Source organism: Lutra lutra, chromosome 1, assembly GCF_902655055.1.
Source record: "Lutra lutra chromosome 1, mLutLut1.2, whole genome shotgun sequence".
NCBI classification, from domain to species: Eukaryota; Metazoa; Chordata; class Mammalia; order Carnivora; family Mustelidae; genus Lutra; species Lutra lutra.
Window position 1 is genome coordinate 2,205,897 of NC_062278.1, and position 12,939 is coordinate 2,218,835.

Below are 12,939 nucleotides of genomic sequence, written 5' to 3' on the forward strand. Positions count from 1 at the left end.
GCTGCCACCAAGCACTGGATGGCCAGGGTCACTTCTTGCTTTGGATGAACTGCAAACGAGGACATGCTTTCTGACCAGCTAAGCCCTTCCCCAGCACCTCCTGGCCTGCCGGCAGTGGGGACAGTCGCATACACTGCTCTCTCGGAGTCCCCAGGTGCTGGTAGTGGCCACAGGCAGCTTTGAAGTCCCTGGCACTCCCCAGAGGGAGATTCACAAGCTGGGGCCCTCCCCCCAAGGGGTAGTGATGACCTGAACTGCACTGGCTGGGCAGGTCCGGGGTGCATGCGTGGGAGGTGTCTGGGGGCCCAGCATAGGTCTGAGCCGAGAGATGAGCACCAGCAGCCCCCAGGCTCCGAGCTCAGCCTATGGGGCACCCTCAGGGGATGCCCAGGGCCCGGTGCCTGAGTGCACCCCAACCACAGCCAGCCCGCACAATCCAAGCATTCGGCCTTAATTTGGACATTGACATCAGCAACAGAGAAGGCTCAGTTGTGGGGCATAAGGAGAAAAGAAAAGCACTATTCTGATTGATTTAAAAAAATTAAAGGAGTTCCCCTCTCTGTTTCCCTTCTGAGGTGGATGAAAAGCAATCCATCCCCCTCCAAAAACAAACAAAACCCCCAAGCATTCATGGTGTAGACTTTATTGCTCTCGAGGTCTTGGCACTAAGTGCGCAAGCTCATCTGTTAGATGGGAAGGGAATCGCTGAGATTTCACACCCACTGGCCCTGGTCTCCATGCCGGCGGGACTCTGCGCGGCTCGCTCAGCGACCCCGGTGGGCTCACCGGGTGCGCAGCAACCCCGAGGGCAGAGAACTCATCAAGAGCTAGGGGTTAACGGGTGGGAGATCTGAATCTGTGTCTTGCAGGTGATGCGTCTGGGCTCCGGGACATCCCAGGGGCTGGGGAGTTAGTGACACACACAGATGGGCACACTGCAGAAGGGAAAGCAGCCTAAGGCAGTCCCTCCCTGCAGTGCGGGGTCTGAGCGGGGAAGGAGGGGAGCTGTGCTTGAACACAGGGGGGCTGTCCTGCCTATGCCTCGTGGGGGCGGAGCCCCACCACGCCGTTCACCACAGCAACCACCCAGAATCCAGCAGCGTCCCCCTAGAGAGCATGTGCTGTCTCCAGAAACCCTCCCAAAACACAGACTTTGGTCCAATGCATAGGTACTCGCCTAATTTTGTTTCTATCGTTCCCACGCCTCTTTCCTCCACCTCCTCTCCTAGAAAATTCCACCCGCCTCTCTTGGGAATGCTGGTTCCAGGCCACCAGAGCCAACACCGCTAGTGTTCCTTCCCTTGCTAAACAGGGCAAGGTGAGCGTGACTTGGAAACAGCACGTCTGAGGCTTAGGAAGGAAGTCCCTCACGGGCGCGGCGGGCAGCCCCGGGATGCTTGAGCTGAGCCTGGGGAGCCGGCTGCGGGGGGCCCCCCACGCTCCTCTTTCCACCAGCCCAGCGGCCCTCGCCCCACGCCTCCGTCTGCGGAACACGCAGCTCCCCTGGGGCCACGGACCCACGACAGGTCACGGAGAGACACCCCATAGCAGGGGCGGGGCAGCTGAGGGTGAGCAGTACCCCCATGCCCCCGGGGTGACGCTGGCCACACGGGAGCAGGCCACCCCTGGGACCAGGGCCTGCTTGGGAAAGGGAGGCAGGCAGAGTGCGGGCGAGGCTCCCCACGGCTACTTCTCACCAGGGAGCCGAGAGCCGCCGATGGGCCGACTAAAAACAAAACCTCCAGAAGCTGAGGAGCTCCCAGTGAGCAGTCTGCAGCCAGAAGAGGTTTGCTGGTGGCCGCCCTGTACACCAGCATTCAAGGGCCCTGTGGGGTGCAGGGGTGCAGCCCCGTGGAGGCCGCATGGGGAAAGAGGGACGGGGGCTCCAGCAACCAGGGGAAGGGGCCCCTTAACTATAAAAACAGACGCAAGGTACCTGTGCACGGGGTTAGGGAGGAGGCGGGAAAGCAGGGGTCTGACCGCGAAATGGGGCTACCCGTCCATCCGACACTCGGTGTGCTCGGCCCCCGGAGCGCTCCGCGCACCCAGCTCGCGGGCGAGCGCGGACCAGCGGCGCTGGGCACTCTGGGGGCCTGGGACCTGCATGTCCCCCTTCCTGGGAGGACAGGGAAAGCTCTCTGAGGGGAGGGGAGGCGGCGAAGGGCCAGGGTGTGTTCCCAAAATAACCGATTGAAACAAAAATGGGATCTAAGTTTAAGCAGAGAAAGCGTCCAAAGGCCCCCTCTGGCGGCAGAATTCTCTCGAGATGACATCGGGGTGGGACCCGTGACCCGGGCGTGGCCACCCTCCGCCCCCGCACACACGCGGCCCCTGCGCCGGGCTCCGTGGTGGACTCGGCCCCCACGCAGGGGTGCGGCCGGAGTCTTCCTCTGCAGGGGCCTCCGTCGGCTTCGCTCTTGGCTCAAGGTTTCCTGGTCAATATTAGTCACCAGTTATTAAGAAAAATCGTTTCTAAGGGTCTTTTGTTCCGGTCTGTGTGTGTTGTTCTGTGTCTAATCGAGTTAATGGACACCACCGTCAGGTTACGTGTGCGCCATCACCGCTGGCAATTACTCCTTTTTCTTAAATTCCTGGTTTCCGTAGCTAGAGCCTTTTTCTATTTCAGTTACTCCTATCAGCCGGCGGACTCCAAAGGATGCTTTAAGACAGGAGAAAGGCAAGGTTAGACCGGCCACTTGGCCGTCCAGTCGGAAAACCGGACGGTGGGGTAGGGTGGTCCTGACCTTTTGCCTCTGACCTTTCGTGGGGTCAAGCCAGCCCTCTCCCTGCTCCCTCCCCGCTCCCACGCAGGGCCAGCCTGGTCTGGGGGGCACGGGGGGGGGGGGGGGGCCTGGTGGGAGAGAGCCTGAGTGCCCGACCATCGACCATCGACTAAGGCTCCAGGGGCATCCTGAGGGCCCAGAACTGTGCACAGGACTGTCAAGTAATGGCCTTGTCCTCAGAGACCCCCCAGACCGACCATCTTGCAGACCCAGGAGCCCGCCCCCAGCAGCAGCACACGATGCCACGAGAGCAGGTAGGCAGATGGCCCTGGGATGCACGACCCTGCGACGTAGCAGACAGAGGCCAGAAAGACTCTGGGGGGACCCCGCTCCCGACGGGCCGGCCACCTTGACGGCTCCCAGGCTCCAGCACAGAAGACCCCCAGCCCGAGCCGCGTCATTCACATGCGTTACCTGCCCCAACAAACCCCAGGAACATCAGGATCAGGAGGGGCGAGCCACTGGCAAAGACTCCCAAGACACAACTGAAGAGAGGAGACAGGAGGACTGTGGCCCAGGACAGGAAGTTCAGGAGCGTCCAGGGCCGGCGCGGGGGTTTGAACTGCTGTCCTGGGAACGTGCCCTTCTGGTTGTACATCTCTTGCAAGGCGTCCTGGAAGAGTCAGGAGAACGAGCTGCCACTGGCTCAGCCCCACGTCTACACCTGGGAGTGGTGGAAGGATCCTGCTCGCAGGTGCTGGGGAGGGTCCGGGAGGTGAGCTCAGCTCGCCCCCTGCCTTGAGGATGGACGTGCCACAGTGCCTACATGGGCTGTGGCTTCTTCCAGGCAGCAGCTCCGTACCCTTCAGAGCTGGGACCCAGGCCGGGAAGCGTAGCTGGTACACACACATGCGTCCACCCGGGACACACGGGGCTCGCGCACGCTCAGTCTGGCTCACTGAGAGGACACGCTGGGCCCAGCCTGCCGAGCGGCTCTCCCGGCTCTCAGAGCTCATGTCCTCTCCTTCTCCCAACTCCCCACCTGACCCACCTCCTCCCTCCCCTTGCAGGGCTCTGCTGGGACAGACAGGATCTCAGCCCCCAGCCTCCAGACCCCCAGCCGCATCCAGCCGGTGCTCCCTCCCTGAAGCCTGCCAGGCACTCGGTCACCATGGCCCAGGCTCACGTGGCCAGGGAGGAAGAGCCCTGGAGTGAGGACTCCATCCCGCTTCCCTCCCCGCCCCACTGCCCGCCACTCCCTGACTGTGCAGCGGGACAGAGAGCAAGAAGCCGGGAGGCCCGGGACGCCCCCACTGCCCAGCCCACACCCCCCACCGGTCCGCTCCCACATCTGCGGAACAGGGGAACCACACGGCTCGATCTCTGTGGTCCACTTCCAGGTTATGCCTGGCGCCAACGGGAGCCGTCGATGCGTCTCAGAAGCTGTCGCATCCGCTCAGAGCACTGAGTCTGGTTACAGCTGGGTCTGCACCTTGCCTGAGCCTGAGCACGAGCCCCGTGTTGGGGGTAAACTTTAAAGATTTTATTTATTTATTTGACAGAGAGAGATCACAAGTAGACGGAGAGGCAGGCAGAGAGAGAGAGAGGGAAGCAGGCTTCTTGCTGAGCAGAGAGCCCGATGTGGGACTCGATCCCAGGACCCTGAGATCATGACCTGAGCCGAAGGCAGCGGCTTAACCCACTGAGCCACCCAGGCGCCCCGGGGGTAGACTTTAGATTAAAAAATTAAGTTAAAAAACGTCTGGGGGGCTCAGTCGGTTAAGTGTCCAACTCCTGGTTTCAGCTCAGTCATGATCTCAGGGTGCTGGGATTGAGCCCCGCGTTGGGCTCCTTGCTGAGTGTGGAGCCTGCTTAGTAGTCTCTCTCGTCCGCTGCCCCTCCCTCCCTCCCTCTAAAAAAATAAATAAGTAACATTTTTAAAAAAGACCTTCTTAAAAAAACCTGAAAGGAGTGAATTAAACCTATTTATGTCGGTGTTGACAGATATAAACACGATAGTGGCTGACCAAAGAAAAAATAGAACACCTTGATGTCCTTAACGTAAATTAAACCGTAAGTGACACAAAAAAACGACTAAAACTGTTACCATGTATTTCAGTAGTATAGAAAAGCATGGCAAATAATAGAAAAACACGCCCCAGAAGTCATCTATGTCAAAGCTTGTCCCTTGCTACATCTGTGTTAGATGATTCTAGAAGGTGAACCTTAGGAACAGAGATGAGGCCCCTACTCCGGCACCTCCAGAGGCTGCTGGGTCCCGGCTGGGCCCTCTGTCCTCCCTCCCCCGACACGTTGCAGGTGCACCCAACAGGCGTGTGCGTGGGAACACAGTCCCCACGTGGCCCACACGCGCACCGCCGCCCGCTGTGTCGGCACACTGCGTCCGCACGATCTGGTTCTGCGGGCGAAACGCGGTGGTTCACTACGACTGCACCATCGCAGATGAACACACACACTGTCCTGTTTCCTAATAAGCGGTTACGTTATCCTCCCCTTCTGTTGAACAACACTGTTGCACACAATTGTCTATCATAAGCGTTTTAAACCCTCACAAGCTGCCTGGCTTCGGAGACGGACTGTCTTCTGCAGCTTCCTGTGGTCAAGATCTGTCTGCCTTTCTCTCTACCTACACGCGAATGCTTAATTTCTTTCCCAATAGGCTTTATTTCTCTTCTGGAGAGACTCATCTTGGAAATCAGACATTTTATCTGAGATTTCAAATGCAGGAACATGGAGTCAGTGATACTCCTCCCATGTCCCCTGCTCCTTGGCTGGCTTTTCTTTTCATTTCTGTGGATGCCGTCCCTCTTCTAACAGGACAGCCTTGCCCACCGTTTTCTACTTTGTTAGTATTTTTATTTTTATGTTCTTATTTTTATTTATTTTACTTTTTTATTTTGTTAGTATTTTTAAAGGAAAAACATTTGGTACAGTTGATAAACGCTTTTGTAGCTTTGCTTTCTGTTCAAATGATGAATGCTTTGTTTATTATCTTCTTTGTTCTATTCTCTCTGGGTTTACTCTATTTTTAATACGTGTATGCATACGTGCATGTCAGTGTGTGTGTGTGTGACTATTAGGATAAAACGTGTGTAAGGCATTTACAAGAGGTCCCAGCACATAGTAAGGTGTGTCTAATGTCAACTTCATAGTCATTCCATCGTGGGAATGACTTCTCTTCTCTCTGGTTATTCTAAGATCTCACAGTCTTTCGTGTTCTGCAATTTCACTGCTAAGTAGGGGGATGGATTTCTCTCTATTTCCCCCGTTCCAGACCTGTGTTTCTGGAACCCAATGGATTCCAGGAGCTCGAAGTCGTCATCTCTGACACCTGCACTCCACCGCTCTTGTCCCTTTCTGAACCTGCCAGTAGTCACAGAGCGGACCTCTCGGTCTATGCTCGGCGTCTGCTAAACTCCCTTTCCTGTTTGTGCTTCTGCCGTGCTACCTTCTGAGTAATCTCCTCTCATCTTCCAGGCCACTCTCTCTTCCACTGTACCAACCTGTCATTTAACCTACCGACATGTCACCGCCAGTGACTTGGTTTTGGCTGCCTGTAAATTCTACTTGGTTCTTCTCAAACCTTTTTCTCCGTGGGTGTTCCTCTTTTTGGGTCCTTCTTCATGCTCAGTCACTTCAAACGTACTGATTTTAGTCTCTGCGGATCCACTGACTAACGTTTTTGGGGACTTTACGTCCTCTGTTCTGTGTCTGTGCGGCGCGGCACACGTGCTCTGGCTCTGTGCTCATCTCCCACGGGATTTCACCCGCGGAAACCTGCGTTTACCTGCGTTTCTCCAGCCCTCTGTGTGCTTTTCTCGAGAACTCTGGAGTGGTTTGTCTAGAACCACTTGTTGACATTTTGGCTCTGCTCTCCCTGAACTATGTCGCTGGGATAAATTCGAACCCCAAACCCCTCTGAGCACCGACCTGTGATTACAAGTTATCGGGGAGACCTTGTTGAGACCAAGAGGAGAAAGGGGAGCGTCAAAGTCTTTTTCCTGTGCGGGCAGGTAGGTTTCTTTTAATTCACTGTGCGAGGGCAAAACTCTCGAAAGTTCCTGCCTAGAACGAGGTCAACCTTTATCTTCTGTTTCCGGGTGGGCATTCAAACTCAAGACTCCAGGGTAAGGTTAAGGGGACCAGCAAACGCCATTGGAGGGGTGGGGCATTCCCAAGTTCACAGGCTCACCACCTGGTTTTCAGCTCTACATTCTTTTTGGACTCTTAGAGATGTCCCTTATTTTCTTAAAAGCTCACCCGTGCCTTTAAAAGGGTATCTGTTGTATGTAGAAAGGTTCTTGTCGCTCTCTAAGCGCCCCCAATGCTGAAGATGAAGATATCGTGTCCTGTGTGTTCGTATGTATAAAACAAGCTGGTGGAAGTTTCAGGGCAGGGCGAGCTGCGGGGGGAGGGGAGAAGGATCTGTGCTTGGCACACGGATCTCTTCACGTTACCTACACTGCGTCTCTTGCGTAATAAATCACACACACACTATGTGCAGGCTGCAGATCTATCCACTTTTACGAGAAAACACGAAACCATGTGATAAAATGTTGCCAGCCACAGTCGTACGTCATCCTTTCTACTTTTCTCTAGTGTGCTGAGTTCTCACAAGTCAAGAAACATGCAAGATGCTGGAAAGAAGGTGGAAAGTGGTTGAGAGCCGCATGGTTCTCCCTCTCCAGACGTCCGCGTGCACGCCCCGCCTGCCCCCTGAGCCGCCCCTCCGAGACCTCTTCCCGAGACCCCCGGGGAAGAGGAGAGCCGCGTGCCTTTACCTTCTCCTGGTACAGTTTATGAAGCCACTGGGCCGCTTCCTTCTCATCCAGTGGGATCTCTTCCAGAGGAAACCGCCTGTTTGGGGAAGAAGATTGAAAGCCAAGTGGCCTACCCGTGGGGAGGATATCAAACAGGAGAGGGGTCGCCGCTGGATGGGGGTGGTATGCTGGCCCCGCCCTTCCTGGTCGCGCCTCACTCTCAAGTTCCAAGGTCACGAAGACAGCAAAGACATCCACCCCAGGCACAGAGGAACCAGGCCCTGCAGGACCACGGGGGCCACAGAGGGAGGGGTGCTCATGAGCACTGTAAGGGAACAGATCACGCCACTTCCACCGAGAAGGGTGCACATTTGTGAGCTGTGGCAGGACTTTTGGTCTTTCTTAATAGTTCATTCTTAGGAAATAATCAAATCTGACAGTGTCTTCCATCAGGCCAAGAGGACTGTGTTTCACCAATGAGATCTACTTGCTCTGAATATGAGAAGCAAGAGAGATTCAGAACTTTAATCTGAACTCACAAACAGTTGACTCCGGAGAAGACACAGTTTATTTATAACCCTAATCACCAGGGGATTACCGGCCCAGGAGCGCACGTGTCTTCCTGGGGGACAAGCGGGCGAGGGCAGGAAGGGCTGTCCACGGCAGCCACAGTCCCTGAGGCCGCCCGCGGGGGCGCGGGGGACACGTGTGAGGGGGAATGACCTTGGCGGTGTTCTTCCCGCAGGGCTGCCCACCCCTGGGAGCAAGGCTGGTGCCGCTCTCACGCAGCCTCTGGAGAGTGCTGGACGTCCACGGGGAGTGAGGGAAAGGCGGACACAAAAGTACACAAAAGTGCTCTAACTCCGCAGACCCACGGCGAGGAGACCAAGTCCGGAAGGGTGGTCTGCTGAGGGACGCAGCCCACAGGCTTCCCACCCAGCTGACCACACTCCTCTGGCTCCGGTCTGTGCCCCGCCCTGGCCACACCCAGGCTCTAGTGTCCGTCAGCCACGCGCAGAACAAAGGGTATAAATTAAGAATTTAAAAGCATGATACAAAACTAAACTATGAGCGTCTGTCTCCCGGAGCGGACTCGAGTCCCTTGAAGGATGCTGACCCCACACGAACTCGGGGAGCCTCAGGCCACCACCCCTGGATGCCCTTGGCCTTGCCCCCAGCGCAACTTCACCAGCAGGGGAATAGGAAAAGGACTCTAAAGAGGAAACTTCCATGAGCCCAAGGAAACTTTGGCTTGTTGATGAAAAGCATGTTCTGGACTCACTGGAATATTGCTTTCCTCAAAATTTCCCAAATGGTAAGTATCGCAAAACGGCACATTGACACTTTTAGACATTCTAAGAACATGTCTGTTAAAATAAGGTTAGGTAAAGTATAGTTTCAGGCTTTCCGCAACAAAGGGGGAAATGAACAGTAAGGCTCAGGTCTTCTCCTGCCGGAGGTGACGGTCTCTTGGAGGGGCAGTGCCACCGGTGGGGTGGCCGTGAACACAGGCCTGGAGCCGGATCAGGAGGGCTCCCCCAACCCTGCCACCTGCCGGCTAGGACCTGGGCCCCTCATCCCCCGAACACCCCGGGACCAGGGAGGGTGAGCACCGGCACAGAGCCCACCACGGCTGTCACTGTCCCGGACCACAGCATGTGCTCTCATCTGAACCACAGCCAGGGCTGGAGGCTGCCAGGACCAGCAGGTCCCAGGGAAGCTGCCCGGTCCCTGATGGCTCCAGAGAGCTAAGGGCAAGGACCCCGCCTCTGTCCCTCCTCTGAGCCGATCCACTGCAAGCTGCAGGAGGAAAAAGCCCCCTGGCTTATTCTTAACATTCACAAACTCACTCCTGCATTGGGGGGCGAAACTGCTTTAGATGGGGTCACGTGAGGAGGGCCTCTGAGAGCTCTGGGGGCCAGGCTGAGCGGGGCAGAGACCCAGTCAGAGCTGGTGGGTGACAGACAGGGGAGCTGACCCCACACGTGGTTTAGGCACACACCGGCCGGTCCTGCCTTCCTGCACACAGTGAAGGAACCTGGAGGGGCGGGGCTGGCAAGTTCAACTGAGCTGATCCGGACCAGAGGAGGACCTGGAGGGGCTGCCCACCATTATGCTTTGAGCTGAAGTCAAAGTCAAAACCCCCTACTATTAAGAACCCCAGGCGCAGGGCTGGGACAGCTCCCCCAGCTCCCACTTCTGCCTGTGGGAATCTGAGTTGTGGTCCAAGCTGGAGCCAAGCCCCTTTTAAGGGGCCTCTGTGCTCTCTGTGGCAAGAGAGGCTGCCCCTCCCTCGGGGCTTCCAGAACATTCTGCCTTCACCCCGCACACACCCCTTCCCCTTGTAGGAGAGCTAGTGCTTGTCGGGTCTGTCCCCGTGTGTGCAGTCCTGGGGCGCAGGCTGTCTCCAGGCTGCAAGGGAAGGGCCCGGTGCCAGGGGCTGGGGACGCGGGGAGGGGCGGCTCACCTCACACACATGTCGGCCTCGTACTTCTTCCCGTAGAGGATTCCCAGCAAAGACGGGTTCTTATTTCCTCGGAAGTTCAGCGTGACGTCGTAGACCGCTGCAACTGCAGGGATGGGGGGCGTCAGACCGGGGCCTGCGCCTGCACCCATGCCCGCACCTGCACCCTGCTCAGCCCTGCACCCGGCTTGGCCCTGTACCCGGCTCGGCCCCACACCTGCACAGGACTCAGCCCCGCACCCCGCTGGGCCCCACAGGCTCCTCTCTGCATATAGTATGCAAATGCTCAGTACTGCATTTACTGACATCTGTGTTCAGATTTAGGGTCTGGCTGCTTTCTGTTTGTTCCCCGTGTTCTATGTCCTATCTTTGATCTTGCCCCCTTTGACATTCATTAGATAGACGTATTTTTTTCCTTTATAATAAGGCTTTCACTTACATAACTTTTTCACTCCATTAATCTGTCACCTGTTCCATCAACCAGCCTTCTGTTGCCTCAGAGACGCCAGGGCCAGCCGACACACGGTCACTGTGCTCACCGGCTCCCCGTCCCAGCCCCTGCCACCCTCACTCTACGCAGCCCGGCCGTCTCTTGCGTAGCTTTGGACACATGACTTCCTGGTCTAGCTGCCCGCAGAGCCCAGAGCGCGCACAGCCGTCCCCGGCTCGCCCTCACCTGTCCCTCGCAGGCACTGGACCGCCGTGGTGAAGCCCTTGGTACGAGGCAGCAGGTGGTACTTGAGGACGGGGAGCCCCTTGGACAGGGCCACCTCCATGCTGACACGGTGCTTCTTCTCCGTGAAGCGTGTACCCTCACAGTACAGGAGAAACTGCCACACGAGAGGGGACAGGGTCACCCCAGGCGACGGGCTCACAGAGCACGTGCTGCTCAATTTGCAGCGAGGACGGAACACTCTAGTGACTGGTGGGGCATCAGGTACGAGACTTTATTTAGGGTGCGACCCACGCTCCAGCCACGCACCGCCCCTCGGGGAACAGCTGAGCCGTGACACTGATTCTCAAGGACCGAGAAAGACCACTTTCCGGAGGGAACGCAAACAGGAAGGTGTCCTGGGAGAGGAAAATCGGGTCTCTTATCCCTCTGCCTCCCGGTGGGAATTAGAAATGCCACTAAGTAGCCAGTTCTCAAAGACCTCCTGCCAGAGACCAGAAAGCTCAGAAAGCTCAGAAAGAGAAACAATGTTCAAACCAACCTACTGCCATTGTTTCCGATGGGGGGGGGGTGCGTCAGACTCCTGGAAGGGACTGGAAACACAGGCGGAAGCCCCCGCCCCAGGGGCCTGAGGGGTGCTTGTTCTGAAGGGCAGGCTAAGTCTTCTTTGAAGTACAAGTTGATCCCCAGAACCAGAGGGTCCCTGGAGTCTGCTCTGCAGCCTGGCTCCCCGGAAGCCCCCCCCTCCACCCAGCCAGGAGCTGGGCAGGTGTCCCAGGGTAGCGGATGCAGGAAGGAGGACTCGGTCCCTCTCCAGGTGGCTTCAGTGGGGCTCTGGGTCTGCACTGGGGCAGAGAGAAGCGGGTGAGCCGGGAGGGGCCCCCCAGCCTGCAAGCTCAGAGGGGGAGGGGCCCGGCCTCACTGTGGCCTTGCTCCCAGGGTTGGGTTCTCATGGGCTGCAGCGCAGGCGCATCACAGAGGCTGTGCGGGGTTGGGAGGCCAGAGCACTCACCCACATGTACTCGGGGTAGTCGGACAAGCGCTTCAGCCCCTCGATGACAGTGTCCCGGTCCTCCTCCCATTTCCGCTTGCAGAACACGATCTCCAGGAAGTACCACGTCCAGCCGATGAGGGGCACGTAAAGCAGCTCCCTCTTTGCGAGGACTTTGGAACTCTGGAGGGAGGAGGCAGGTGGTGAGAGTCAAGACCCTCGAAGGCACCCCTGGGACCGGCTTGGTGTTTGGTGACTGCGTCGTCAATGAGGCGGCCCTGCTCTGCACGTGCCTGCTGATTTCCGCATGACCCCAAGGGGCAGGCATGCCATCTGACAGACAAGGAAACTGAGGCACAGGCCTGGCGGAGGGAGGGGTTGCCCGCTCTGGCCGTGAGGACCAGGGCTCCCCAAGGGTGACCTGGGATGGCCCAGTATGGCTGCTTTGTCGGCAGTGCCTGCTCGGCCAGCCTCAGGAGGCCCTGCCATTTCCCTGCGACCGCCCGTCCGGCCAAGGGAGCTCTGGGCTCTCGATGCGCAAGGTTCGCTGGAGGAAGAGCAATAGCCTGAGCTCAGGACAAGCTCTGGAGAGCTGAGGGCTGACCTGACCTCAGACTCTGGGCTCAGAGGACTCAGGGGCTACACCAGAAGGGAAGAAAACCCCAGACCCCATGTCACTCACCCCCAAATCCCCCGGGACCCCACACTGCTCACCCCCAGCACGCCAAAGCGCTCACACATGGTCCACCCGCAGAGGAAGTCAATTTCGAAGTTGTGGTTGAGGATGATGACCACGTGCTCCTTGCCGAAACGGTCAACCGTGGCCTGGTCCGTGAACAGCGTGCATTCCGTACAGGACCACCACTCCAGCAGCATAACCAGCTCTGCAGACACGGGGGAGCGGGGTCAGCAGGTGTGGGGGGCTGGGCTCGGCTCCAGGCCCCCGCTGCAGGAGGCGCCGGCCAAGCCCGTGCTCAGGGGACTTTACAGGACGTTCATCCAGGGTGGGACTTCCGGCTACAAATGAGTTTTGATGGCTTATATTTCATAAATTTAATTTTAATTTTCCAAAGTTATAATGATCTTTTCTAAGCCCAAGTCAGGGAGAACACAAATGGAAAGCAGAAGTGGAGGAAAACCGTCATCTTAGATGGACGCCTTCCCGTCCTATTATGATTCCCACAGGTGCTGTGATTCGAGCGACAATCACATTTTATCCACAGAATGGGAGGACAGAGGTGGGTGCACACACACAGCCAGCCCCAGGGCCACTGTAGTCGGCAGTGTGGCAGTGCCCACCGTGGCCA

General features: G+C 57.3%; 1 protein-coding gene across 4 annotated transcripts in view; it reads right to left on the bottom strand.

Moving 5' to 3' along the window:
• Window positions 1-630: 630 nt before the first annotated feature.
• Window positions 631-12,939, bottom strand: part of AGPAT3 (1-acylglycerol-3-phosphate O-acyltransferase 3) — an 82,284-nt gene continuing 69,975 nt past the window's right edge. For all 4 annotated transcript variants that reach the window (XM_047718864.1, XM_047718891.1, XM_047718882.1 and 1 more), the window contains exons 3-9: window positions 12,347-12,516; window positions 11,654-11,815; window positions 10,645-10,798; window positions 9,972-10,074; window positions 7,526-7,601; window positions 3,198-3,396; window positions 631-2,659 (exon numbers count right to left, since the gene is read on the bottom strand). In XM_047718864.1, the coding sequence (XP_047574820.1) occupies window positions 2,571-2,659; window positions 3,198-3,396; window positions 7,526-7,601; window positions 9,972-10,074; window positions 10,645-10,798; window positions 11,654-11,815; window positions 12,347-12,516 (953 nt within the window). In that variant the 3' untranslated portion in view covers window positions 631-2,570. The remainder of the gene's footprint in view (window positions 2,660-3,197; window positions 3,397-7,525; window positions 7,602-9,971; window positions 10,075-10,644; window positions 10,799-11,653; window positions 11,816-12,346; window positions 12,517-12,939) is intronic.